The sequence below is a fragment of the Capra hircus genome, chromosome 22 (genome assembly GCF_001704415.2).
Source record: "Capra hircus breed San Clemente chromosome 22, ASM170441v1, whole genome shotgun sequence".
NCBI lineage: Eukaryota > Metazoa > Chordata > Mammalia > Artiodactyla > Bovidae > Capra > Capra hircus.
In genome coordinates this window covers 58,782,434-58,810,160 of record NC_030829.1, presented here as the reverse complement: position 1 = coordinate 58,810,160, position 27,727 = coordinate 58,782,434, and the positions used below count along the sequence as shown (strand labels likewise).

General features: G+C 65.4%; 1 protein-coding gene across 4 annotated transcripts in view; it reads right to left on the bottom strand.

Annotated features, from left to right (window-relative positions):
- IQSEC1 (IQ motif and Sec7 domain 1) overlaps positions 1-27,727 on the bottom strand; it is a 136,881-nt gene that overhangs the window by 22,949 nt on the left and 86,205 nt on the right. For all 4 annotated transcript variants that reach the window (XM_018067213.1, XM_018067212.1, XM_018067214.1 and 1 more), the window contains exons 2-3: positions 6,346-6,640; positions 924-2,155 (exon numbers count right to left, since the gene is read on the bottom strand). In XM_018067213.1, the coding sequence (XP_017922702.1) occupies positions 924-2,155; positions 6,346-6,640 (1,527 nt within the window). The remainder of the gene's footprint in view (positions 1-923; positions 2,156-6,345; positions 6,641-27,727) is intronic.

Here is a 27,727-nt window from a genome sequence, read left to right as displayed (position 1 = left end):
GGGGAGGCTTGTATGTGGCCCGCGGCAGCGCCAGGAGTCCAGAGACCAAGGTGCTTGGTCCAGGCAGGCAGCTCTTCTGGACCCCACCTGTCTGCCCGGCTGGGACTCCCAGGTCAGGACACGACACCTGCTGGGGATGAGGCGAGCGCGGGGGCCCCCAGGTCACCCCAGCCTCCCCCGGGAGGGTCTGAGGCGCCCTGGGACTGGCGGGGCCCAGAGCAGGTGGGCGGGCTCCTGGGACAGAGTGCAGGGCGGCCTCCCCACTCATGCAGCGCTCCAGCCGCAGCCTGGGGGCAGACAGAGTCTCGAGGGCTCCCCGGGTGCCCATGACGGCTCTGGGATGTGCGGTCTCAGCCAATCGAGGACCAGGGATGCCCCCCCCCAGGGGCCTGGGTGTGATCCCACGGTTCCCCACAGCTGCCCTTCAGGACAGGCCTCTCTGCCTGCCCAGCTGGGCAGTGGGTAACCCCCAAGTCCCCCCACTGCCATCTGGAAGAGGAAGTGGGGGGCTCACAGTGGACGTGGGTCAGCAGCCACCGGGCAGGCTGGCCACATCCCCTCCACGTCCCTCCCGCCCCCCGGAGGAGCCAGCAGCAGGCCGGAGTCCAGCAACACCATATCCAGAGAGGAGAGGCCTGAGGTTTTGCAGTCAGAGCCGCCAGCGTCCCCTCCAAGGGAGGGCTATTTTCAGCCACGCTAAGAATAGTCTGTGTTAAACACCAGCCTCCCGCCCTAGACCTGCTCTGCCCAGAGCCCCGCACGGCGGCCTCGCCACAGACCCAACGTACACGTCCTGCCGGGTGTCGGGCCCGCCTGGGTCCTCCTCCCTGACCAGCCCACGTGGACGCAGACCCGGCCCTGCTCCAAGGCCCCCGCGGCCCACCACCCCGGGCCCCAGGCCGGGCGGCGGCAGGGGCACTCACTTGTTGAAGAGGTTGAGGCCGATGCGGTAGTGCCGCTTGCGGATGACGTCGTTGCTGAAGGCGGGCGAGTCCCAGCTGTTGCGGGCCTCCTTGTGGTACGTCTGCTTGCTGAGCGTCTGCTCGCGCAGGCTGTCGCGGGACGAGGACTCCGAGCTGCAGTTGATGGTGTCATTGGAGTTGGACGTGCTGTTGAGGCTGTCGTTGTCGCCGTCAGAATAGTCCGACTCGGACTTGCTCTGCCGGTTGGCCGAGCCGTTGATGGCCAGGTGGGCGTCCAGGGGCCGCGGCGGCCGGGCCCGTGGCTCCGGCTCCTCCCGGGGGAGGCCCCTGGGGGGCCCGTGGGGGCCGTGCTTGGGGCTGCCCTGCGGCCCGCCCAGGCCACGCTCGTAGGCGCCCTGCCTCTTGAGCGAGCTGCGGTCAGAGCGGTCGCTGAGGTCGGCGGAGCTGTCGCTGGGCGGCTCGATGGTGAGCAGCGGCAGGTGCTCCACGCGCGCCCGCGGCTCCAGCGACGGCGTGCTCCGGCAGCTGGTGTCCGTGTCCCCCTGGTCGTCCTTGTGGGCCAGCGCCCAGTAGTCCTGGGCGGCGGCTCCGGCCCGCAGCCGCAGGTCCGACTCACCGCTGGACGGCCGGCACCCGGCCTGCACTGCAGGCGGCGGCGGCGACAGCTCGTCCTCATCGATGTACAGGGTGACGTCGCTGTACGAGGCGGTCATCTCATCCAGCCGGCGCTGCTCGGCCGCGCCGTGTAGGCCCGACGAGGGCTCGGCGGCGGGCGCAGGCGCCCCCTCCACAGCGTGCAGGCTGCGGCAGTTGAGTGCATCGTCGATGGACTCGGCCAGCGACTTCACCTGCCGCGAGAAGGCGTCCTCCAGCTCCGTGATGGCGTCGGCGAAGTCGCCGGCGGGTGCAGGGGCCTGCAGGGCGGGTGGGGGCGGCGGGCCCAGGTCCCCGCACTCCGCCGGCCCCAGGGAGCCCAGCGGGGAGTCCCCGTCGGTCACCGAGACCTGCTTGCCCTCGAAGAAGGAGCTGTGCGCCTTCTCGGGCCCCTCGAAGGACAGCTGCACCCGCATGTTGGACAGCACGATGCGGCGGGACAGGCGCTTCTCAGACATGGAGCTGCGCAGCCGCTCGAAGTTCTTGTTCATCTGGTACTGGCGGAAGGCCGTCTGGATGGTGCGGGCCGCATGCCGGGTCACGAGGCGGCCCCCATACTTCCGTTCCAGCATCTCCACCTGCGGGGGAGGGAGAGGAGCGTGAGCATGGCCCGGCCTGGTCCGGAGGGCAGACTGTGCCCACACACTCCCAGACCCAGGAACCCACCGGAGGCCGTGCCCACAGGGCTCCTAGACCCAGGAACCCGCTGGGGATCATACCCACAGGGCTAAGACCCAGGAACCCATCAGGGGCTGTGCCCACACGCTACCAGACCCAGGAACCGGCCAGGGGCCATGCCCACACACTCCTTGACCCAGGAACCCGCCGGGGGCTGTACCCACAGGGCGCCTAGACCCAGGAACCCGCCGGGGGCCGTGCCCACAGGGCTCCCAGACCCAGGAACCCACCAGGGGCCATGCCCACAGGGCTCCCAGACCCAGGAACCCGCTGGGGGCCATGCCCACAGGGCTCCCAGACCCAGGAACCCGCTGGGGGCCATACCCACAGGGCTATTAGACCCAGGAACCCACTGGGGGCCATACCCACAGGGCTATTAGACCCAGGAACCCACTGGGGGCCATACCCACAGGGCTCCTAGACCCAGGAACCCGCCGGGGGCCATGCCCACACGCTCCCAGACCCAGGAACCCGCCGGGGGCCGTGCCCACAGGGCTCCTAGACCCAGGAACCCGCCGGGGGCCGTGCCCACAGGGCGCCTAGACCCAGGAATCCGCCGGGGGCCGTGCCCACACGCTCCCAGACCCAGGAACCCACCGGGGGCCATGCCCACAGGGCTCCCAGACCCAGGAACCCACCGGGGGCTGTGCCCACAGGGCGCCTAGACCCAGGAACCCGCCGGGGGCCGTGCCCACAGGGCTCCTAGACCCAGGAACCCGCCGGGGGCCGTGCCCACACGCTCCCAGACCCAGGAACCCACCGGGGGCCGTGCCCGCAGGGCGCCTAGACCCAGGAACCCGCCGGGGGCCGTGCCCACACGCTCCCAGACTCAGGGAGGCAGAGGAGCGGTGAGTTGCAGTAAAGGCCCGCGCTCCCTGCAGGACTTTTCAGAGCCTTTCAAGGGCGGTGGTTCCCCAGACTTTTCTGTCCGCAGCAGCCTTTGCCCCGGGCACCGGGGCCGTGCAGTTGAATGAAACTTGGAGCTGCTGCAGGAGATTGCAGGCCGCCCCTTGAGAGACAAGGATACTGTGGCGGGGGCAGGCCAGGAGACCAGCGCAAGACCCGAGTCGGCCCTGAGCACTGAGCGCCGGCCGTGGGCCTGGGCCCTTGTCTGCAGACTGACTCTGAGAAGCCTGGACCCGCGGCCCCTTGGGCCCATCAGACCAGCCTCATGGGCCAGCGAGAGGCCACGGGCCTCACAGACACAGGCGAGACAGACCCTCAGCAAGGGGCGGAGGAGGCTCCACTGCACTCCTGGGAGGGTGGACAGCTTGTGGGGCCCCCGCACATGCTCCTGTACAGATGGGAAAACTGAGCCTCAGAGAAGAGACCCGACACACCCCTGCAGGCCTCTAGATCCCAGGGCACCCTCCGGGAGGCTGACAGCGGGCCCACGCCATAGGCGGGCAGGGCGTTGGGACTCTCCTGCGAGGTGTGTGCACCTCCGGAGCCCGCTGGCCCCAGGCCTGAGGACGGTCCCGAGGGCCACTCCCCATGCCTCGCTCTGGGGTGAGGCCAGAGCCCGCTTTCCGAAAGCAAAGAGGACTCGGGATGAGGAGTGGGCTGGCCCACCAAGCCCCTGACATGGGGGTGGGGGGAAGGCCTCCAGTCCTCGGCAGGAAGTGTTCACACCCCAGGGTCAGAGCCCCAGTCCCCTCCGTGAGGACGGCATGGCCTTGCCCTCGAGAGGCGGGGTCTGTGCAGAACAGATGGGGCACCAGCTCAGGGGACAAAGCCAGGCAGACGCCGAGGGAACTAGGCTGCAGCCAAGGGGAGGCGACGGCTGCCCGGAGCCCTGGGTGGGGGGGGGTGGCGCAGGCGGGGAGGGTACGGGCGGGGGTGGGAGGGCTCGGAGCCTCACTGGGGGTGCGTGTGGGTCCCAGTTGTCATGAGGGACACCAGCTCCCCCAGACACGGACGTGCCAGCCCTACAGAAAGGTGGGGTGGCAGAGGGGCCCCCCTCAGGAGAGGAGTCGGGAGCGGAGGGGAGGGGCGAGGATCAAAACCGCATCTCACAGCCCGGCTGGGCCTGGAGGCAGTCAGGGCGGGTCTGTGTTTTCTATTGCCCTGGAGCCACTGAACCAAGTCCAAAGGGATGACCTCACTTCCACATCTGCGAGCGGCGTCTGCTTCCTGGGTTTGGAAGCGCAGCTCTGAGAGCGCTCGGGGCCGACAGAGGCCCACGCCTGGGCTCCAGGGAGCCCTCCCTCCTCTGCCCCGAGACTTGGGCTCTGAGTCCCTCGGGTCTGCTTGGTGGGGGGTGGGGGCCCCGCACAGGCCAGAGCGTGATCCACGGCCCCTCCTGTCCTGCTGATCCTAGGCCTCGCGGATGCAGCAGCAACACCTTGGGCTGAGCCAGCCCCCCAGGTCGGGGCAGGGGCGGGAGTGGCGTTAGGGGGCAAGCTTGGGCTCTACGCTGCTCCTAAGCTCCCTGGCCCGCCTACTGGCCTCCCCTGGGACACACCAACCCAGGCCCGCACGCACTCAGCCCACTGGGGCGTTCCCCTTCTGGGTCAGAGCTGCCCCGAGGCCCCGTCTGAGTGCCGACTGGGGCGCAGGGGGGAGCCCAAGCCGTCTGCACTCACCTAACAGGTGTCACCTTCACTCGACCCCCCGTCCTGCCTACAGACAGGCCCCAGAAGCTGCCCGCTGTGCAGGGGGACAGAGGCTCTGAGACGAGACAGGACAAGGAGCCCCGAGGCTGGGCCTCCCGCCAAGGGGAGCCACAGGAGACGAGGAGGCCGGGGGCCAGCAGCCACTGCACTGGGCTCCTGCCACTGAAACGCGGCTCTGTGCCGCCCAGGCTCCAAGCCCTCACGGAACCAGGTACCTTGCTTCCGCCAGGGAATTCCCGTGTAATCCCGCCCCCCACCGTCACTAGTTTCGCCTCGACTGCCAGGAGGCTCAGCAGGGAGCCGGACGCCCAGTGGCCCTGTCACCGCCCTGGCCCCACCTCATCCTGGCCGCCCTTTCCGGCAAGCTTGCCCACCTAGGGCCACTGCACCTGCTGTCAGCTTCTCCTGGAAGGCCCTGGCCGCAGTTACTTGGCTCCAAGGGGCCTTGGCACCCCACCTGGGCCGCCTCCTCCCACAGGCACCCGGCCCGCCTCCCCTTCCTTCATCCTCTGGGTTCAGTCACCCCTGCTCTGCAGTCAACCTGTGTCTCCGCGGCTAACCTGTCCTGGACCACGGCGTCCGCCCGAGGGCTGTGGCCACACCCCGTTCCCCGGTGACTCCCCAGCGACCGGCACGGGGTCTGCCATACGGCAGGCACTGGGCTAACGTGCGAGGGAAAAGCTGGACAGCTGTGGTCACGTTAAGGCCAGGAGAGGCTCATTATTACCTCCACGGCCTCTGCCTAACCCTTCTCTCTTCTGTTTCCACAGTCCTGCTATAGTCTGTTGCTATAAACTGTTCTGATCTACTTTAGATCTGGGTGCAGCTGAGAAGTGGAACAGAGGCCCCTGCTGGAGACCTGACCACACGGCCAAACGCCAGCGGGTGGCGGGGCCAGGAGGCCAAGTGGGCAGGCCGGGCACGCCCCTTGCTGTGTACACGGGTGCCAACTCCGTGGGGGGCTCTGGGCCAAGTCCCTGGGGAGGAGGCACAGCCTGGAAGGAGACAACGTCCCCCCAGAACACACGGAACTGCAAACCAACGGGTGGGACGAGCGGCCTGGCCTCCCTGCTGCCCAGAGGACGTGCTGTTTCTGCTGTGGACTGACCTCCCCTCCCCCTCCTGCAGACCCCGGAAGGTCCAGGCCTCTCCTGGACCCCGGGACCTCAGTGGCCACCACCGTGTGCAACCCGTGCGCTGTCGGACAGCACGGCCCGGAGCCCCGCTGCGGGGGGGAGCAGGAAGTGGGCAGAGGCCGAGGTCGGACAGAACATCCCGCGTCCGCTCGCTCCCTCCGGTTCCTCCTGGAGTCCGGAGGAGACCACGAGGGCCCGGGGTGAGGCAGAGGCCTCCATCCTGGAGAACAACCCCTGCCTGGTGCCCAGCCTTGAGTGCTCAGGGTGGGCCCCCGCCCCTGCCCCCGCCCCACCTCGCCCCGGCCCCGCCCCCCCTGCCCCCGCGTGGCCAGCGCCCACCTGCTTGTCCTGCAGGTCGGAGGAGAGCTCATAGCTCTCGGAGAGGGACCGCGAGCGCTTGATGGCCTCCTCCTCGGCCTGCTTGCGCAGGATGGACGTCGAGTGCTGCAGCCGGGGCCTGCGCGCGCGCTGCTGCTGCCCAGGCGGCCCCGCGTACAGCCCATAGGCACCACCCGGCGCGTGCTCGTAGGGCTCCGGGCTCAGGCCCGAGCCGGGCGCCAAGGGCCCCTGGTGGTAGGCGGAGGGGCTGTCCAGCGACGTGCCAGGCTCGCTGCTGGGGGCCTCGCCCTCAACGCTGCGGAGAGAGCACAGACCGGAGGTGAGGGGGAGACCGCAGCCCTGGGCCCCACAGGCAGGTGTCTGGCCCACACCCCGCCCTCCCCTGGGTGGACCCCCGGGGCCCACAGCCACCCCTGCTTCATGCCTCCCTAAGGCTCCCCTCCCCTCACGGAGGCCCTGCTTTGGCTGTACCGCACCCCCACACACACACCCCTGCCCCCTACAACCGACACCCTGCCCTGACGGACCTGCTCCCCTTCCACCGAGCCCCACGACGGGCCCCCACAGAGCAGGCTGTGCCCGGGACGCCCACTGACAGCCGGCGGGTCCCACCCCCTCACTCCTTCACTCCCACTGCCAGGATTAAGTCCTTTTTTTCCTTTTTGACCAACAATGAACAGAGTGACTCCTCGCTGCATGCCTGCGGGGTCAGGCATCGTGGGGGTGCTGTTATGGGCTGAGCGTGTCCCTCCCCACCAACACCCGCAAGCTCCAAGCCCTAACTGCTCAGAGCGTGTATCTGGAAATAGGCTTTGAGGACGTGATGGAGGTAAAACGAGGTCACGGGGGCCTGATCCAAGATCAGGACACACACACACACGGCCACCCTGTACCCAGCTCTCAGCACCGCGCTTGTGAGCCACGGGGAAGCAAGTGCTGAAGCTGCCGCCCCATCTGCGCTGCCGGCGACCACCGGCCTGGAAGCGGACACAGAGCGTCTTCTCGAACTCTTAAAGCCAGTCTGCGAGGACCAACTTCTCACTCCCATCTCTGGGAGAACAGACTGGCGCCCGCACGGCGCCAGCTCTGCCTGAGGTCACACAGCTAGAGTATGGGTGCGTTGGGGCTAGAGCCCAGGACGGGGGGCTTCCACGACCCCACTGCCCTGGTCCGCAGGCCTGTGTGCACCCCTCAACTTTCCAAGTGCCTGGTGAGGGCACGGGGGGCGTGGTTACTCACCCCGCACTCGCGACCCCAGAAGTGAGCCCAGAGATGGCGAACGAACGTGCAGCTGAGGTTCTGGGACCTCCGGGCAGCCTCTTCAGCAGTGCTGGCCACCCCCGCCCCTCGGGGCATCCTGGCATCCCTGGGGCCTGCGTGGCGGTCCCTCGGGAAGTGGCCCAGGGGAGGGAAGGGCATAGAGCCCCATGAGCTGCAGGCGGTCCTTCCTCCAGGGTCCCATCTTCACAGCCCTGCAATCAGCAGCCTGTGCCCGGCCCACCTGCCCAGCTCTGCCTGCCATGGAAAGTGAGGCCATCGGCTGCCTCCCGGGGGAGGGGCTAGCGCGGCCCAGCCACAGGCACCCGTGCCCAAGGCGCCTCTCCCGCCTGCTGCCAAGTCGGCGCGTGCTGTCAGGCTGGCCATCTAAGAATAGTGCCAGCCTTCCACTCTGCCCGCAGGGACGCTCGGTGGGTTTCCTACGGCAAAGCCTGCAGCCCAGCAGTGGAGGGTGATGAGGGTCCTCTCCTGGGGAAGAGCCCCGGGTGCCAGCCCCCGATGTAGCCATGAGTCAGGGGCTCCCGCTCGCCTAAGGCCTGACCCCAGGCCTAGCACCCCGGCCGTCCGGCAGTCACTGGCAGAAGCTTCCTCGGGACCTCAGGGGCCCATGTGGGGCAGGCCAGGCGCGTCCCGAGACAGCCCTGGACTGACGGCGGGAGGGGTGGGGGCAGAAGGTCGGGGGCCCCAGGCAACGGGCCCCCTGAGCCGTACGTGGCTGATGGGAGACTCCCCCTGCCCCCCTCCCTGAGACCCCAGGACCCGCTCCACATGCGTCCCTACTGGACACCCTTCCATCAGAGCCGCTCTGTCTCCCGAGAAGAGGGAGACAGCAAATGCAACCGTGTCCTCGCAGAGAAGCGGCCAGGGCTCAGCTCATCAGGATTTTACATAGTCCCTGAGCGCCGAGGCTGCAGAAGCCATGGTGGTGATGGGCAGGTGCTGCGCAGGGCCGGGCAGGGGCTGGGACCCTCCCCCAGCACCAACACCCCCCAGGCAAAGAAGGGTGTCCACCCTCACGGGGCAAGGGACTCAGCCCCTTCCCCAGCCTGCACTCACTTGGTCTTGAGTGATCTGCATGGGGGGAAGGGCGTTCCTCCCGCCCCCTGTGGCCTGTTTGAGGCAGAGGGTGCTGAGGAGAGAGGGGCAGGCAGCTGCCCCTGGACCCTGTGCAGGGCATGAGCCTCCTGTCTGGCTTGGCTCATGGGCGCAACATGCACGCGGCACTCCCGCTGGAGGAGGCTGGAGCCCCTTTGGGAGGGGCGCTCCGATCTGCCACGGATGCGGGGGGCCTTTGTGGGCCTGGGCCAGCCCAGGGTTCCTGCTCGGTCCGTGACCCAGCTCCTGACCGTCTCAGCCCAGCAGGCTCCTGAAGATGCTCGGGGTAGAGGCCAGGTCTCCGTCATGGACAAACAGACACGTGGCAGAAACCTGTGAGTCCGACCTCCCAGAACACACCCACCTGCCCACCTCTCAGGACGTCCGGGCGGCCAGGGCGGGTCCCTGGATTCTCACCCAGCCCCCCGCCTCTCCTCCTCACAGCAGCCAGACCAATCCCAACAAAAGGAGGGGGCACACCAAGTGCCCCCCACCCATCACACTGAGTGTGGAGACACTGCCCTCCAGGCCTGGCCTCGCCATGGCCCCTCCCGGCGGTGTTCCAGCCTCCCCAAGCTGTTCCATCCTCACTGGGGTCTGGCCCGCAGGGACATTCTGCTCTTCTCAAAGGCGCCAGGCACTCCCCTGCCTCGGGGCCTTCGCACCGGCTGTTCCCCTGCCTGGACCGCTGTTCCATGTCTTACAACTCAGCCCGCTCCACGCCATCACCACCCCGGGGTCTTTGCTCAATGCCACCTTCCGAGGAGGCCCCCACCGCTCACGCCTCCCTCCCCACAGCATTCCTAACCCCTCACTCAGCACTTTGGCAGCGCCGACCCGCCGCGCACCGTTGCGCGTGCCCCGGGCTTTCCCTGTGCTGCCTGCCGCCCACGTCGGTGCCCAGGCTCTGTGAGCGCACAGGGCGCTTGGCTGCTCTGCTGGCTACGCTCCCCGAGTGCCGGCACGTGCACCCGACCAACAGGGTCGGGGAGGCCCGCCGGCCCCAGAGTGCGGCTTCTGACGTGCGCCACCCTCAATGCACAACCTGCCTGCCCCACACCTAACCCGTTGATGGTCCCCGTCCCCTCGCAGAGGCTGAGCCGGAGTCCTGAGCTGAGTCACCGGCCAGCCCCTCCCCTACGTCCACTCCATGGCGCCATGCCCTCTCTTCGTCCCCAAGTCCTGGCGACTCCACGTGAACAGTGTCCGCTTGAGTTGTGTGATGTGGCGGCCTTTGCATACCTCAAAAGTCAAATCCTCGAACCGTCCTGATAAGAAGTGGCCAGGCCACACCACTGTGACCAGCACGGCACACTGCCCTCCAGTGAACGACCGGACAGAAGCAAGCAGAGCACGCACCATCCTGAGCCAGAGAACATCACTCCTTCCTGACCCCGAAGAGAAGCGGCACACGCTAGACCCCCAGGGGGCTTCCTAACCCGAGCCACAGCCCTGGTGAGCACAAAGCCATGTTCACGGGGGAACCCCGGGTGCTGACAAGCACGCTGGCCTGTTTTTCAGGGCACCAGCTAGACCTGGTCATCAAACTGCAACCCTCCAGATGCTGGAGCTGAATCCACGGAGGTAATGACTCAGGCCCCTCTGTCCTGGCCAGCCCTCAGCTCTGGATGCCCAGGGCGGCCTGCCCCAGGGACACAGGCCGCTGGCCCAGCCCCCAGCAGCCCCGAACACCTCTTCCTCACCATGGTGCTCGCCCAGCGGGAGCTCCACCTCCCACCACCCAGGAACCCCCTCTCCCGGGGAAGCTTCTGTCCGTCGGCCACGACTGGGCGCTCCAGAGTCGGCCCTTGGCTGCACACAGGGATTCAAGAGCACACGCAGACCCTGGGCCACGTGCAGATCGAGGGTTGGGCGGGCCCCACACACACCCCTGCTGTTCCCCGACCGTTCAGAGTTCCTGGGAGAGTCAGGGCTGCGGCCAGCGCTCTGGGTAGACGCTTCTGATCTGGCCTCCCTTTCCCAGAGAGTCTCACGAAGGAAGCAAGGCCAACACGCAGAGGTGCATGCAAGGAATTCCACTGCTGTGCTGTATCTGATTGTAGAAACTTGGAAATCATCTAAATGCCTGTCAACAAGGGACTGATTTACATAAATTACACATCAATATAATGGAAACAACTTAAGACGGTGGGCCGGGGGGCGGGGCGAACGTCTGGCTTGATGGAAGTTCTTGTGAAAAACAGTGAGGGGACCTTTCCAGCTGATGGGAGTTTAATACAGGCTGCGAAGCCAGTCAGTGACGCGGAGTGAGAAGCCAGAACAGCCCTAGACCTGCTGTCCACCACAGGTGTCGGCTCACAGGGAAGACTGTCCGAAGCTCCAGGTGGGTTCCAAAGGCCAGGGCGCTCGCCCCCACCTTTTCCCGTGAGCCTGGGCAGACAGCACCGACCCGTCCCTGACTCGCTCCTGCAGGCCCGTGAGCACCGCCTCCCGCAGGGCCACCACGGACGGCGGCTGGGGCCACGTGGCAACACCTACGACGGCACGCGGCCACCTCCCACCGAGGGCTGGAGCGCGCGGCCAGCGATGACCTGAGGCCGGCGGCCATGGCAGAGGACAGGGCAGATGGCTCCGGGGGGACACATCTGAGACCCGCGTCACCCAGCTCGAGGAAGGATGCTCTCGCGTGGCTGAACTGCCTGTCCCTGGAGGTGTGCAAGCCGCAGCAAGGCAGACCCCTGTTGGAGGTGAGGCAGAAGGACCCCCTGGCACTGACGGACTGACGTCAGTACACGGAGGCAGCCTTCAGAAAGCCCTCGGCTCGTGAAAAGTGCTTTCTAAGCGTGGTCTCCAGTTCTCTGACCGAGAGGGCCCCGCCTGCAGGTCCCAGTAGTGAGAGGCGGGAGGGGCAGGTGCCAGGGTCACCCGCCCTGACTGCTGGACGGGCCTCCTGAGGACACCACCCATGGCCGGAGCTGTAAACGCTCCTGAAGGGGCTGCCGGGCCAGGGGGTGGGGCGGTCCCCGGAAGGGGCCCGGCTCCAAGGCTGAGATGCCACATCCCCACTCCAGCTGGTGAGTGAGTCAGGCAGGGGGCCCGTGGCCATGGGGACATCTCTAATTATGGCCTGTGAGGTCATGAATGACTTTTCTTAAGAAAAACGCTGGTCTGAGGAGGCTGTGGGCAGAAGCAGGGACCCGCTGCTGCCCCCAGCACTGATGATGCCAGAACAGAAACAATGTTTACGGACTCCGGGCTTAGTCCCCGCGACCGCTGACACAGCTCAAGGGCACAGAGAGGCTGGCCCGTCCCGAGACACGCAGCTCACGAGATCAGAGCCCACACTCACACCCGCTGAGCTTGAACAGCTCACACACACACACACACACACACACAGCAAGTCTCCCTGTAAAACCTCGGGGTATGCGGGTACTGTATTGGATGATTAACTTACATGGCCTGTAACCCAACCGCCACCCCAGGCACGCTGGGCCACTGTCCCTTCCGCAGACAAGGAGCGTAGGGTGGTGAAGCTGAGTCGCTGGGTCACGCGTGCAGGGGACCGGATCCCCATCGGGCGCACCTGCCACCTGGCAGCAGAGAGGAAGTATGTGCCCCTGGGGGCAGGGCTGGGGTCCAGGGCCCTGCATCCTGGGGTCGTGTGCAGTCACGACGTAAACCAGCCCGGGGTGCGTAGCGCCAGCGGTGGTCACATCGTCTGGAAAAGCCACTGTCTTCTGAGTGGGCCACCCCACGCGGAGGGAGAGCCATCTGCAGGCCTGCCTGTGGTCAGACGTCCATGTAAGAGCCGTCTCCACACTCCCAGCAGAGTGCCCAGGCCCGAGCAACACAGCGTCCCAGACATACGTGCTCCCTCATGCCTCCGCTATGCTCTGTCCAGGGTTTCTGATTCCCAGAAAGGGAGGTTCAAGCCAGAGTCAACAGCAGCCTTCACAAGCCTTCCCTCCCAACCCTCCGCCGGGGCGCCTGCGGCTCTGTGGTCACATTAGTAGAGGTCTATCGCCCAGGATGGGGAGGGGGCGAGTCCTGCTCTGCACTAGGTTCTCGGTGAGAGACACAGACAGACCAGGGCAGGGTCTGAAGGGGAGGGGAGGGCAGGAAGGGACTGGTGGCCGTGTCCCCAACCGAGGGGCCACAGGAGCAGAGACGGGGTGAAGGCAGCGTGGCTTCAGGAGGCAGAGCGTCAGCCGCTCAGTGCCTGGCGGTGGTAGGGGGCTGCCTCGGGGAGTGCAGGCATTCCAGCAGGGTCTGGAAAACCAGTTTTCAGGGACTGAGCGGGCTTGTGGTGGGTCATGCCCCACATACAGTCACCCAGAGTGCCACAGTGCAAGCTAAATTCACGTTTATAATCCCTGCCGTGACCCCATTGAGAAGGCCTGGCTCCCCCACCCTCTGCTGATGGGAGAAAGGGTGACTTGGGTTTGGGGTGTGCCCAAGGTTACAGAGCTCAGACTACAACCAGGTTTCAAGCACAGATCACCCTCCCAGGCTTTCGACTCTGTGAGATGTGCCTGGGCCTGGAGGCAGCCCCCTCCCTGAGGGCTAGCCTGGCCCCGAGCACCATCGGACAAGGACACACAGGGCTGGATCTGAAGGGAGAGGTGAGTGTGTAAAGGGACACAGAGCTGGTGTGCCAGCAAGGAGGGGGCGGAGCGGGCTTCCCGGGGGACCCAGGAGGCTGCTCCTGCACCGGTCACCCACACCCGCCTCCAGGGAGGCCTAAAACATCACAGCCAGGACCGCAGCTGGTAAGTGGTCCTTAGGATGGACACCTGGCTGGCCACCGAAGGGACTGATGGGCCCCAGCGGACACTGAGCCCTGGCCGTCCCGGGGGAGAGGAACTGCGGACCTCCTGTTCTCAGGGAGATGCTGGGCACCTTCCCTGGTGGGCAGCTCGGGTAGAAGGACCTCAGGATGGGAGGACGCAGAGGCAGCGAGGGCCTCCGGTGAGCACTCAGGGCCTCCAGGCAGTGCTGAGGGACTGGGGGAAGCTGGAGCCGCAGAAGTCCTAACAGCCACCCAACACCTGCGTGATTTCTGCTCAGCCAGGAGGAGCAGTGTCTCAAAGCTGAGGGCGCGGACGAGCCTTCTGGACAGTTGAGGCTGCCCTAAGGGCTTGGTGGCGGTCGGGAGGGTCTGGCTTTCACCCAGGTCCCCAGTCGGCTTTAATGCGGATACACAGTGATCAGACAGGAGCCGAAAGAACCTGTGTCCGGCCCGGGTACGCTGTCTTTGTTGCCCGGTGGGGCCCTGGAACGAGGGCCCCCACCCCGCCCGCCGCCCCGACTCGGCCGACAGCGACTACATCCTTCCAGTGGCTCCAGGCCCTCTCAGGCCGCTCTTGGCAACCGTCTTGCTCACACTCCGCACGTCATCCGCCAGCAAAGCAGGCCCTGCCACCCTCGAAGAGAGCCAGCATCGGACGGCTCGGCAACCCCCCACCACGTTGGGGCCAGCTTGGCCTGTGCGGCCCCCGCCTCACTGCTGTGTTCTGGCCCCGCCCACCACACCCCCGCCTCCCATAATCAGCAGCTGGGACATGTCGAGACACAGCTTGGACCGGGTCCCTCATCCACTTGCTGCCCTCCCGGGGCTCAGGGCCAAGTCCTCCCAGTGACCCAGAAGGCTCTGCAGGACGGCCCCCCACACCCTGATGCACTCCCACCACAGGGCCTTTGCACGGGCTTCCGCTCTGCTGGGGTCTTCACAGACGGCCACCTGGCTCGCCCCTCGCCTCCTCCAGCTCTCTGCTCAAAGGCCACCTGAGTCTCAGAGAGCCCCAGCCCCCCGCCACCCTCCCGGCTGCACCTCTGCAGTGCCAGCCGCTGTCTGTGGGAAGGCCCGTGCCGAGAGGTCTGCACCACGGCAGCATCTGGCACCCGGAGGCATGCACACTCCCAGCAGCTCTGAGCCGTGTTAGAAGGGCCAGACTCCCGGGGGCTATGCTGTCTGCCACGAGGACCCCAGGTCTGTGAACGGGACTCGGGCCAGGAGGGCACAGACTTACGGAGGACAGTCTCAGCCCTGGGCCAGGGGATGGTGGGGTTTCAGAGCCACAGAGACTGGAACCCACCCAAACTTACCACCTCTATGCAGAAAACCCACGCAAACATGACAGAATTGTCTAGAAACAGGGTTTCTAAAAGCAAGCCGGAAGCTTTTCTACCTCCCCACCATAACGTTCAGGCTCTAGAAGGACAAGGACCCTCTGGCCGGGCACTGCCACCCCTCCCTCAGGGTGCCCAGCGGGCACAATCGAGGTACCTGCAGAGTGGCCCCCAACCCGGGCTGGTCCCCAGACTCTCCTGGGAGATTCGGCAGCTGATTCCTGACTCAGGAGCTCCCCAGAATTCAAAGGGTCAGCCAGCACTGTGGCCCCAGAAACTGGACTTTCAAAGAGTCCTGGCCAGTCGTGACCCGTGGGCCGTCTAGAATCCCAATGGCCCGGCCAAGCACCTCCTGTCGGACGCAGAGGAAACAGGCCCGGGAAGAGAGGCCAGCCAGCCCCTCCCTGCCCGCTGCCCCGCAGCCCCGCCTCTGGACGCCCACCCCCGAGTCCCGCCCCTGTGCCTCTGTTGCGTCTACAGAGAGTGGCGGTCACCGTCTTCCTCTTCTTCCTTACGTTAGAAATAGGTGCCAGGAACGTTCGTCCATCCAGACGTCTGGCTTCTCTTCGATAAAATGAGCAGAGAACATATTTCCGGGCGGAATCCACCGCTGAGCTGAGTGGTGGCTGCCAGCCCTGGGTGGACACCCGCCTGCCTGTCCTGTGGGCACCGGGGCCGGGCCTGCTTCACCGATGCCGAGGGCGCAGGGCCTCAGCCACCGTCCAAGTCCCCCCCGAGGTGCCGCCCCCCGGCCTGAGCCCGGTTTCACACCAGCGAAAGGTTCTTACCGTCCCAGGGCTGTGTGCACAGTGAGAGCTCGGCCTGCAGAACCCAGGCCCGGCCAGGGTCCTGCTGCAACCGCCCATGATTCGCAAGGAACGCCACCGCTATGGAAGCCGGGCACCACCACCGAGACCCGGGATGGCCGAAAGCAATAAGCAAGCAAAGCGTTTAAAGAGGAGAGTGATCGAAGCAGCTCACCGGTTTTATCGTCACTAGAGGTTTTCTCAGGACCCGCAAAGTCTTATTCACCAAACCACAGACGCGGGCGGCGGGCTGCACCACGAAACCCGGAAGCCCGCTGGGAGATCTGACTTCCCCAGGAGCCCCCCAACAACCCTCCTCCACCCCCGGGGCTGGCCACGCCGGTCCGTGAACGTTCACTGAAGCCAGCTCTGTGACACAGCCAGGCAGGGCCAGAGATGCGGGGGACGCTACATCGACGGCTGGCATCGGGAACAGTAACAGAGACGTGGGGGACGCTATGTTGACGGCTGGCATCAGCAACAGAAATAGAGACACACCAGGCACCGCAGGCTGGCGAGCAGAGCCCAGGCCCCAGCGCCTGAGGCGGAAGCTCCCTGGAAGGCAGGCGCCTGCTGTCTGGACCCCGGGAGGGACCCTGGGCAGTGATGGAGGGCTCTTCTCTGCTCAGGACCCCCGTTTCTTGAGGCTGAGCAGCGGAGGCAGGGTCCACCGTGGGCACAAGGCCGGTGGGCTACGCCTGGGGCTGCAGGAACCTGAGGGTTCAGGACCCCACAAGGCTCGATGGGGAGGGGGCGCTGGACCCCACCACCGGAGCAAGGCCAGGGAAGGGTCCCGGGTTCAGCTGGGGCGGTGGTCAGGGTAGACAGCAGCGGTGTTCCGGAAAAGCACCTCCATCCTTCCTTGCAGCGACCCTCAGCAACCCTCAGTGACAAGAGGCCTGTGCCGGCTGTGACGGGGCAAGGGGAAAGTGGCTGGACCGCAGGCCAGTGACAGGCTGGAGCAGCGAGGTGCCGATGCCTGTCCTCGGGTCCTGGAAGACACCCTGGGGGCGCTGGGAGGGGCAGAGGCCACTGAGAAGCTGGGAAGGCCAAGAATGGGGGTGCTGGTGGGAGGGGGATGCTGGCGGGTGGGGTCGGGGGAGGAGGGCGGGGCTGAGGGTGGGGCAGCAGAAGGGCCCCCCCGCAGCTGTCCAGCCACTGCCCTCCACGCCACGTGGGCACGGCTCGCTGGCCTGACTGCCCCATCCCCTCTGGGCAAGGACTGCGGCCGCTGCCCCGAGGCCTGTCCTGCTGGGGATGAGGTCCAGCCCCGCTCCGCCTCCTGGGCTTCGGCTCCGGCGCTAATTATGGGCACAGAGGCCTCCAGGAGCGGCTTTTGTACACGTATAAAAATACAGGACCCAGAACAATGGGCTCTTCTGGGTGGGAGGCTATTTTTAGAGCCCCGCTCCCTACACTAGCATCCAGCACCTCCCGGTTTGTCAGCTGCTGCTGGCGAGATGGGCCGCAAGCCCACCGGGAGAAGCGCAGTGCTGGGATGCCCGTGCCGTGGGGCGTTGCCCCGGGTCCCAGGGGCCCGTAGGGCGGTCACTGCCCCATGGAGTCCCAACGTGAGCCAGTGAGAGATTGCATGGGGGGTCTGACCCCCTGCCCGAGCCTCAGCTTTGCCACCACAGGGCATGGATCGGGACAGGGCGCCAGGGCGAGGAGCCCTGCAGACAGCCGGGAACCCTTCCAGGGGGCCGGGGCCGCGCCCTTCCTCAGACAGGCCTGTTCTCTCCAGCGCACAGCCAGAGGGGAGGAACACGCGTCCGCTGGGCCGCCAGGCCCTTGTTCCGGCCTGCCAGCCTGTTTCCAAGTCACCCTTCCGGCCCCCCGGAGGGGGCGGCTCCAGCGTCTCTGGCATGGGTCTCACTCAGAGCATAAAGAAGGTCTGTCTGCCCGCCTGCTGGAGCCGGGCCGGACCTCCCTGCGTCTCCATGTTGACTCACTCCCATCAAAATAGCCCGGACGGCCGGAGGGTCAGAGGTCAGCCCCGAGAGGCCGCAGTCAGGTCCAGCCCAGCGGGGCCCGGGGCTCGGAGTGTGGCCAGCATGGGGCATGAGGGTCACCTGGCAGGAGGGGCGGGGAAGGGGGTCCTGCAGCTACCGAGGCGTCTCCCCGCGCCTCCGCCGCCCCCCGCTCTGCACTGCGGGCTCGGAGCCTGAAGGCCTGCTCTGCCGCGTTTCCGCCTCGGAAAGCCGGCTCCAGTGGCAGGGGGTAGGGTGCACACCCCCTGCTCAGGCCTCCAGGGCTGCGGACAGGGCTCGGGGAGCTCAGAGGGCCCTCGCTGCACAAATGAACGGCGATGCTACGCGAGCGATGCTGCCGTGACCGGGGGCTCGATGGACCCGACTGTTCGCTCAGTGCATTCTGAAATGCTAAGGATGAGGCCCACAGGTGGGTGGGGCCCGGAGCTGGCCTGGGACCCCGAACGCCCGCCCTCTAGGATCCTTGGGTGGCCCCCCCGGCCCGGGCACGGCACCCAGGTCACCTTGTTGCCCTTGCCCACAGTCAAGCTCCCTCCCTGCCTGTTCACAGCAAGCAGGGGCACAGGCCCCTGCGGACAGACAGGCTCCCTGGGTCCCAGCCGGCAGGCACGGCCTCTACGGGCCCACGTCTGCGCTCGCCACCCACCACCCCAAACGGCTGCGGGTCTGGCACGTTTCTTGGAGGGATGGACGCGTGTTCTGCACCCAGAACACTGCTCTCCAGGCCTCGAGTCACAAAGCCGCTGCAGGGACACCCTAGTGTGGCTCCCTGGGGCCCCTGCCTGGCCCTGGGAGGCCTGCAGGCCTGCACCAATGGGGGCCCCGCTGGGAGGTGGGAGCCGACTTCCTCCAAGGCGGCAAACGTGCTCATTCAGGAGGGCCAGACGCCAGCTGGCGGGGGAACCCCGGGGCTCTGGGTGGGGGCCGGCGCACACAGCCGGCCGTCGAGGCTGGCCAGGGCCTCTGCTGGCGTGATGCTGTGCACACGACGTCACCATCAGTCCCAGGGGACCCCGATCGGCCTGGGGCTCTCACCCCACACGCCAGGGGGCCGAGCAGCAGGCCAGGGTTCAGGCCTGCATCCCGGTAGAACCGGGCCTCTGACGCCAGCCCCGCGGCCAAGTGCAGAGACAGGCCCGTGAGAAAGCCTTTTATTCTCCCCAGCGCCATCTGGGCCGGGACCGAGGCAAGGGTGGGGCCCAGCCATCTGGGACCCTGGCATCGGCCTGGAGCCCACCCGGAGTCTCCTCATGAGCCAATGAGAAGGCAGAGCTCTCGGGGACACGGGGCTCCCCATGAGGGGGCTCACGGGGTCTCAGCACAGAGCTCCAGACGGGCCCCCGAGGATCAGGCCCCGTGGGCGAACATTCCCGCGTGGGGATGGCCACGCCCACAGGGGCTCTCTCTCTGTTGGCCACAGTCCCACTGCTCCCTGCAGCCCGACCACACCCACGGGCTCCGGGCCTTACGCCACCCTCCCGCCGGTCGTGTCTGCTTCACAGGCTCGCTGAGGACCAGCATTCGTGGCCGACTCAGAGAGCAGAAGTCAGGCATGCAGCCCAGGGTCCGGCCGTCCTCAGGGAGCCCGACTTAGGACACCAAGTCCCAGGGGCAGGGCCCCAGGATTCCCGCAGCTCCGTGCGCCCTGCCTTCTGCCCCGCCGCGCCCCCCAACAGCTGGATTTTTGAGGGTCCCCCTGACGTGGCGCCATCACACGGATGATGACCACGATCCCCTGGTCGTTGTGGCCACCGAGCTTCGACTCAGCAGACATGCTCCCTCCTCCGTTTCACGCGGAGAGTGGTGTGGTTCAGTCACTCACTCGTGTCCGACTCTTGCCGCCGCACGGGCTGTAGCCCGCCAGGCTCCTCTGTCCGTGGGATTGTCCAGGCAAGGATACTGAGTGGGTTGCCATTCCCTTCTCCAGGAGATCTTCCCGATCCAGGAATCGAACCCGGGTTTCTTGCATTGCAGACAGATTCTTTACCGACTGAGCTGAGGGAAGTCCTAAAAAGCATCCATCTGACCCCGGACGCCCAGGCGACACCTTGGGGTGTGCCCACCCAGGGCAGCCCCCTTCACCCCTCTGTGTGGGGAATGCTGCTTGGCAGCTCAGGAAGCGCCCGCATGGAATGTGGGGCCCGGGCTCGGGGGGAGGCCGGACGGGGTCGAGCTCCAGCTGCCCCACTGCTGGGCTGAGCGACCCTGGGCAGGTAGCCTCCCCGCTCTGGGCCTCCACGGCCTCCGCGAAGCAACGGCCATCAGTCCTGCCACCAACCACCCAGGAGGCACATGGGGACCGCAGGAGGACCCGCTGTGCCAACTGCAAGCGCCCAGGTGAGCGCACGGCGCTGTTTCGGCTCTGCACGTGGGAGACGAGGGCTCGGCGGACAGCCTGTGAGGTTCTGTCAAGGCCAGAAAGAGGCGCAGGACACGTGGTGTCCAGGCCAGGACCAGCCTCGGCACATGCGGGGAGCCAGGACCCCCAGTGTCACGCATACAGCCCTGCCCTTTCAGCCTGCCCTCGGCTCACCTGAGCGCTAGGACCTCCGCTCCCCTCGCTGCATCTCAGGTGCAGACGGCATCGCCCGTTCCTGTCTGTGTGTCTCACCGGCCACTGCCTCCCGCCAAGACCCTCGCCCCCGGTGAAGCCAGGGCGGCCCTTGCTGGTTCTGACTGTTTGCAACAGGAGGACTCGGGCTTCCGATGCCAGGGCACACTTGGAAAGATTTTTCCGAATGCACACACACATACACGCACGGCCAAAAATCTTCCCGGCTGAGCCAAATTAAACACAGAGGCCTCTAGTTATTTCCATGCGCGCAAAAGGGACTTAAAGAAAGCAGCTCTCTGTGGCAGGCTCCAGCAGACGGGGCTGGGCCGGGCCCCAGGGATGCCGACAGGGCAGGGAGGAGGCACCGGCTGGGGAGACTGGCTTCGGGAGAGCTGGCCGGCGGAGAGCGGCCCTGTCGCGCAGGCCTCCTGCCGGCGGCCCACCCTGTCGGCTGGGGCAAGGCGCGGGGCCCACTCGGGGCCGGGGACACTGTTGACCCAGAGCTGCCATCCCACCCAGCTGGGGCCCCCAAGCTGCCTGACCAGCCCCCCCCCACCACAAAGCCCTGTAAACCCACAAATCCTCCAAGTCCTTGCCGACTTAAAATCTGTCATGATCGCAACTCCTGGGAGCCAGCGCACACACCCGCCCCCACAGGGCCCTGTCCCCCAGGGGTGTGGGCTCTGGAGGGGGCATCGCCAGCAAGAGGCCTCGGGACCCCGCTGACCCTGGGAGGCACACGTCTGTCCCCCTGGAGGGCAGGCTTGGAAACTCAGCACGGGCGGGCATGACACTCGGGGTTCCCATACACCTGTCTCCCCTCCGACACTCCCCGGGGCGGGACTGCGCGGACACCCTGTCATCATCCTCTGGGGGCTGGCAGTCAGCAAGAGCTCGCGCTCAGAGCTGGAGGCGGCACCCTGTCGAGGCAGGGGCCCTCTCGCCTGCTCATTTACTTGATGGAGAAACTGAGACACCGAGGGGCTGTAACTTAGTGGGGTGGGGGGAGCTGACTGAACACTGACTGCCGGCCCCCTGTGACGGCGCTTGATGCCCCCACCTCCACTGTCTCTTCTTGGGGCGGGCTGGGGGGGCCCGCCTGCCTTGTCTGACCCTGACCCCTCCTGCCTAGCTCCCAGGACCTGAATCTGTGGTGTGGTGATGGGCCCCCCACATGCGGCCCCCCGGTGAGGGCCTGGGAGGTCAGGATGCTGCCCCTCAACCTCCCACAGCAGCACAGAGCCCTGCCGTCTGGCACCTGGCAGGCAGGAGCTGCGTGCCCTGAGGCAGGCGGCTAGGACCCTCTGTGCCTCAGCTTCTCAGCCTTGAGATGGGGGTGTCGCGCAGTTCACAAGGCCGCTGTGAGGGCCACACGGCAACACCCAGAGGCCCTCGCAAGCCTCTGCTCAGAGACAGGCGTCCGAGCATGGGACCCACAACCTGAGGAGGGGAGGGGGGCGCTGACCGGGCGGCTCTCTGGCTGGGGGTGTGTGTGTGGGGTGTGTGTGTGTGTGTGTGTGTGTGTGTGTGTGTGTCTGTGTGTGTGTGGTGTGTGTGTGGTGTGTGTGTGGTCCGGGCTGACTACCACCTCTGGGGTGGGGAGGGGGACAGACTCAGGGAGGGGGGATGTGTGTGTGTGGCAGGGTCTGGGCTGACTGCCGCCTCTGGGGTGGGCAGTGTGGGGAGGGGGACGGACTCAGGCACCAGGGCAGGAGCTGCAGGACAGACAGACAGAAGGCACAGAGGCCGCCCAGGCAGTGCCTGGGGGAGCCTGGTCTCCCATGCCAGACAGAAGGTGCTTGGAGGCTGCAGGTCAGGCCACCCAGGGGCCGGGCAAGAGGAGGTGCCCATGTGTCTCGGGGGAGACTGGGGCACAGGGGGTCGTGGGGCAGCAAGCAGGGCCCCATGGGGATGGGGAGCAGAGAGCCCCGGTCCTGTCTCACGCCTGATGCAGCGCCTGCTCTGCCCTATGGGGTGGGCGTCACTCGGGCCCCTTGGCAGTGACTGGCCGCCAGGCACAGCTGGAGGGACCCGCCGGGGAACACAGCTCCGCGCCAGAGACGAGGCCGACCACACAACAGCCCCTCGCGTTAACATCCGCACAGTGTCTGGGATCTGCCTAATCCAGGGGCCAGGAAGCAAAAGCGCCCGGGGGGGGGGCCATGACACCCTTGCAAACGCTTGGGGGGTTTCCATGGCGAGGAGTTTAAAGCAGCGCGAGGAATCCGCTGCCCACATCGAGGCCTGCCGTCCAACTTTCTGGGCCCTTTGGCCATTTTTACTGAGTGAGGGAGAAAAAAAGTGACAAAGCCAGCAGGGTTAATTTATGGCTCTGAGAAAGCTGAGGGCCAGACGGCGCACAGAGCCTGGGTCTGCGCGGCTGAGCCTGCCTGGGGCGGGCACACAGCACGGGGAAGCGCTTCCCGGTCACTTCCTCTCCCCGCACGGCACAGTCGCGGGCCTGACCGGGCTCTACACGGGGAAGTCAGACCAGGTAACAAGAACCCGGGAGCAGGCGGCCGTCCCTGACCGCAGGCTACCAGCCCGACACCCCCCAGCACCCCCACTCCTAAGGCCCCGGCGATCCGGAAGACACTTCTCACCCCCAAGTGACCTCATGGCGCGGCAAACACGCTTTTGAGACACAAGGCCACTGGCCGGAGCTTCGAGGGCAGCGCGTCCGCGGAGCGGACTCTGTGCGCGGCCCTGTGCGGCGGCTGGGCCGGCGTCCGAGCCCCGGGTGGTGGGTCCTGCTCCTCGCCCACACCTCCTTCCACAGCTCCCCCATCCCCGCTGTAGAGAGCTCAAGCCCCGTCTCCCCCAGCCACGTCAGGGAGGGACGGAGATATACACTAACTAGGAGTGCAAAGCTGAGTGTGTGATTTTCACTTTCCTCACCTCAGTCTCCTTGTCTGTAAAATGGGACTAATACCAGCCACGTCACAAGGCTCTTAGAGGGTCAGAGAGGCCAGGTGTGTGCAAGGTTCAAAGGCAACCCAAACGTCAGACACCGTCCTTTTTATCCTGTAGCTGGTTTCAAGCGTGGCTCAAACCTCTGTTAACCCCAGACCCACCAGAGCCAAGTGAGGGTCGCCTTCCTGCCCGCAAGTCCTGGGCACCAGTGGGGCTGTGTCCAGCCTGGAGGGGCCGCTTCCCTGTCCCGTGGCCGATGTCACCTAGCTCTGCTGAGGCCCTGGACACAACACGGTCTAGCCTGCGGGGGAGGTGCAGCCCTCAGCTGCAAGCAGGACGACAAGTGCACCCGCCGAAGCCCACGACCAGGCCCCTCCTCTCACCCACTGCCCTCAGGGCCCCCAGTCAATGCTGCCACACAGCAGGAGCAGCCCTGGGTCAGCCCGCAGCCAAAAGGAGGGGCCACCCACTCCCGGCTGGGAACCGCGTCCTGGAGCCCCCGGCTCTGCAGAGACCGGGAGGCGACCGTCCACCACTAAGCGGACTAGCTCAGCTAAGGAGCGCCTCCCACCACCCACCTTTTACAAATGGGGGAACCGAGGCACAGTAAGGCTAAGGAGCGTGCCCCCGATCACAGGCAGCCTACAACATCCACCTCCTAGCTGCTGGCCCCAGCCCCCTCCCTGAACAAATGACCCCCGGGTCCCGCGGCTCTTCACCCACAGAGGGGGACGCCCAGGCCCAGAAAGGGGACGCGACGCGATGCCCGGGCTCCTGGGGAGGGCCCCTTCTCTGAAATAGTCAGGGTCAAGAATGGCCCTGAACGCGGCCATAGCTCACACGTACTGAGCTCTTACTATGATACAATAAGGCACCGTTTTCAAGGTTTCCCTCAGAGAAATGTGTCCAGTTCTCACACCAACAAGCCTCCCAGCCAGAGACAGCGCCGGGCACCGGGAGGAAGTGCTCACGTCGGCATGCAGACAGATACCCACGCTGCCCGAATCACGGGCGGTTCCGGGGAACCCAAACCAGGAGGCTCCCCGCTGGGGCTGTTTTCAAAGTTTCCGGTTTTCTTACTGGCCCTTGTCTCCTCCCACGGGATGGAACTCAGCAGCCCACATGCACGTGTGTCCCCCAGGGTCGTCGAAGGCTGTGGCCCTGGGCTTCCTCACCACCCGCAGGCCGGCTGTGTTCACACTGATCCCTCAGCACGTCAGAGGACAGTCAGCTTTTGTCCCCGAGACACCATGCCACACCGAGACTGGCCTGCAGCAAGTTGTAGGAAGCGGAGGCCTCGTCTGGCTGGCATCCCACCCGAGTGTCTGGGGTCTGCAGTGTCCGGCAAGACACCAGGAGGACAGACAATCTGCCTGCCAGCCAGCTGGCACGTTCGGGAACGCCTTGGGACTCCGCACAGCAGGGGCCACGAGACTCCTGTTCTGTGCTGCGGGGAACACACCAAAGGTTCCATCTGCGATGGGACTTGTTTTGCTGAAGATTACTAAGTCCCAGAGGAAGCACAGCCTGGCTGTGAACAGCGCAGACCTCGGGGTCAGGCAGGCAGAGACCACATCTCAGCTGCTGGACTCGCTGGCTGGTGACCAACGGGCACAGAAGACACTTTCTCAAAAACCGCTTTGAGAACTAAGTCCTTCACTGAGTTTGCCAAACGGCAACCGTTGCTGTTGTTTTTATTCTTATTACAGCAACCTTGGAACAAAGAGGAAAAAACAAGGCAGTCATAGCTTCCCCATTTATACACGGAGGGAGGGGACCCTGGCTGCGTCTCCACACCTGGGCCTGAAGTTCGCAGTGAACCATCTCCATGTCAGGAAGCGGCAAACCAAGGAAATAAAATGGAAAGAACAGTCCTTTCCATCAAGGAGCAGAGAAGCTCCAGCCACATACGAAGAAGGCATTAAAAGCTACTAGAGTCATCACTTCACGGCAAACAGAAGGGGGAGAAGTGGAAACAGTGACAGACTTTATTTCCCTGGGCTCCAAAATCACTGCAGACGGTGACTGCAGCCGCGAAATTAAAAGACGCTTGCTCCTTGGAAGAAAAGCTATGACCAACCTAGACAGTGTATTAAAAAGCACAGACATCACTTTGCCCACAAAGGTCCGTAGAGTCAGAGCTGTGGTTTTCTCCAGTGGTCATGTACGGATGTGAGAGTTGGACCATAAAGAAGGATGAGCACCAAAGGATTGATACTTTCAAGTTGCGGAGCTGGAAAAGACTCTCAAGAGTCCCCTGGATTGCAACAAGATCAAACCAGTCAATCCTAAAGGAAATCAACCCTGAATATTCATTGGAAAGACTGATGCTGAGGCTCCAATACTTCAGCCACCTGATGAGAAAAGCCAACTCACTGGAAAAGACCCTGATGCTAGGAAAGATTGAAAGCAAGAGGAGAAGCGGGCAACAGGGGATGAGATGGTTAGACAGCATCACAGACTTGAATGGACGTGAATTTGAGCAAACTCCAGGAGGCAGTGAAGGACAGGGAAGCCTGGCGTGCCGCAGTCCATGAGGTTGCAAAGAGTCGGACGCAACTGAGCGGCTGAGCAACAGAAAAGAGAGCAACTAGGTGGTTCAGGCCCCAGTGCAGACTCCAGAAACCAGCCTTCAGCCCAGACACCAGCAAGAAAGCAGAGGGGAGCATGCGGCGACGGGGCAGAAGGCTGCCAGCAGGCCAAGCCGCACAAGCCCCACGAGGCAGCCAGGCCCGTGTCACGGGTGGGAAAGCAAGGCTCAGACAGTGGAGGCGACACACCCAAGCCACGCGGCCGGGAAGAGTCAGGCTCTGTGCAACCTGGAGGCCTGGGCGCTGGGCCGCACGGCTTCACACGAGGCAGAGGCAGGTCTCAGCAACAGTTTGGTGAGTGAATAAAGGAACACAGGAAGTGAGATGGGGCCGGCCCTGAGGCTGCACACGTCTCTCCAGAGAACAAGCCCCCGGGGGCCTGGGAGCCTGTGTGTCCACTGGTGTCTCGTGCTTGGAGGATGGCCATGCCCGGCACGTGGTTGGTGCAGTGCACAAGCTTTGGCCCTGGGCGTGGGGGGCACACGCTCAACTCAGGTACAGCCACGGCAGACAGAAGGCACCAGGCCACGTCCCCCACACGATCACCGCCAGCTTCCCCTCACGCAGTGGGAACAGCCAGATACCCTAAGGCCAGACCAATTAATTCTTTAAGAGCCGTAACGACCTTTAAACTCGTTACGTTTGCTTTTGAGGACGAGCGACCAATCCGACTCAACAGCCTCTGCACAGACACACACACACAGTCTAGGGGACCCGGGCCACCTCCAAGTCCATGACCCCTGTGTGGTTGCCGTGCCTCTGGGCTCATTACCAGGTGGATTTTCCACACGTCATGACAATGCAGAGGAAATTTACAAAAGAGGAAGGAAGAAAACCCAGCAGGTCCCGGGTGGGGGGAAGAGCCGGGCGCTGACCCGGGTGACCGTGCTTCTGACGGAGGCCAGGGTGGCCAGCCCGGCGAGGGCTCCCAGACCCACTGGGAGGGCCTCAGGCCCCTCCGTGAAGCAGCGGCACCATCTCCTGTCACGGCCGGGGAAACTGAGGCTCACAGGATATGGAAACTTGCGTGACCTCACAGAGCTGAGCTGGGGTTTGCAATCAAGGCTGTCTGCCTCCCTGAGCCCCTCTTTCCTAATGCCCTGAGCTGCCCTGGACTCTCGGATTCGCCGGGCAAACCGAAATCCCACGTTCCACAGAGCCCAGCCAGGTAACACCCGCACACACTTGCACCTGGAGCTCCTGGGGCCCAGTCCAGACTCCTCGAGAAAGACCTATTTGTCCAGCCTCACACCATCTGACTGTGCAGCCGGCAGCCCTGTCCGTGTTTCTGAACCAAAGCTGTGTAAATATTAGCACAACCAGCTCAGAGTCCGACTTCCCTGAGCGAAGCCCCGAGGACAGCGGCGGGGCGGGCAGGGACCCTGCGCAGGCCGCCATCAGAACACGTGGGTTTACTCTGGGCTTGCCCTGGGAGACTCTGGTCAGGACCCTGGCCCCCCTGCCTCACTGTGTCGGTGTAGAAAGGGAGGGCGGGAGAGGCTTAGAGCACAGAGCACCCAAGACAGGTTCCCGGCGTGCTGCTGGCCGGGGGTGGTCACGGCCATTCCAGGACGGGTGGTCTTGGACCTGTTACACACTGGGGGTGTCCTGAGGCCTCTGGAGCCTGCTGAGTCCTCTCTGGGCCACTGGGAAGGACTCTAGGTCAGGGGCAAGCTGGCTAAGCCTCCCCAGGCCAGGGCAAAGCTGACCCTCTCCCACCCTCCCCCTGGGCACTCAGCAGCAAATGGGTCCCACCTGCTCAGAGGCCCAAGGAGGAGCTGTGCTCTGGGCCTGAGCAGAGGCCGAGGAGCAGCTGCTCGTCACCAGCTCTGACCTCAAATGGGCCCCAGCGGGCCTCTCTGCAGCTGGAGGATTCAGACTGGCTGCGCGGAGGGCCTGCCAGTGAGAAGGGACGCGGGACCGGGAGACATGCAGGAGAGGTGGCGTAGGCATCCCAGCAGGAAGGGCGAGGCTGAACAAGTCCTCGCGGACAGACAGACCCCTCAGGACAACGACGCTGAGCTGTGCTCACGGCTGTGTCCCCTGGCCTGTGGTCCCACAAAG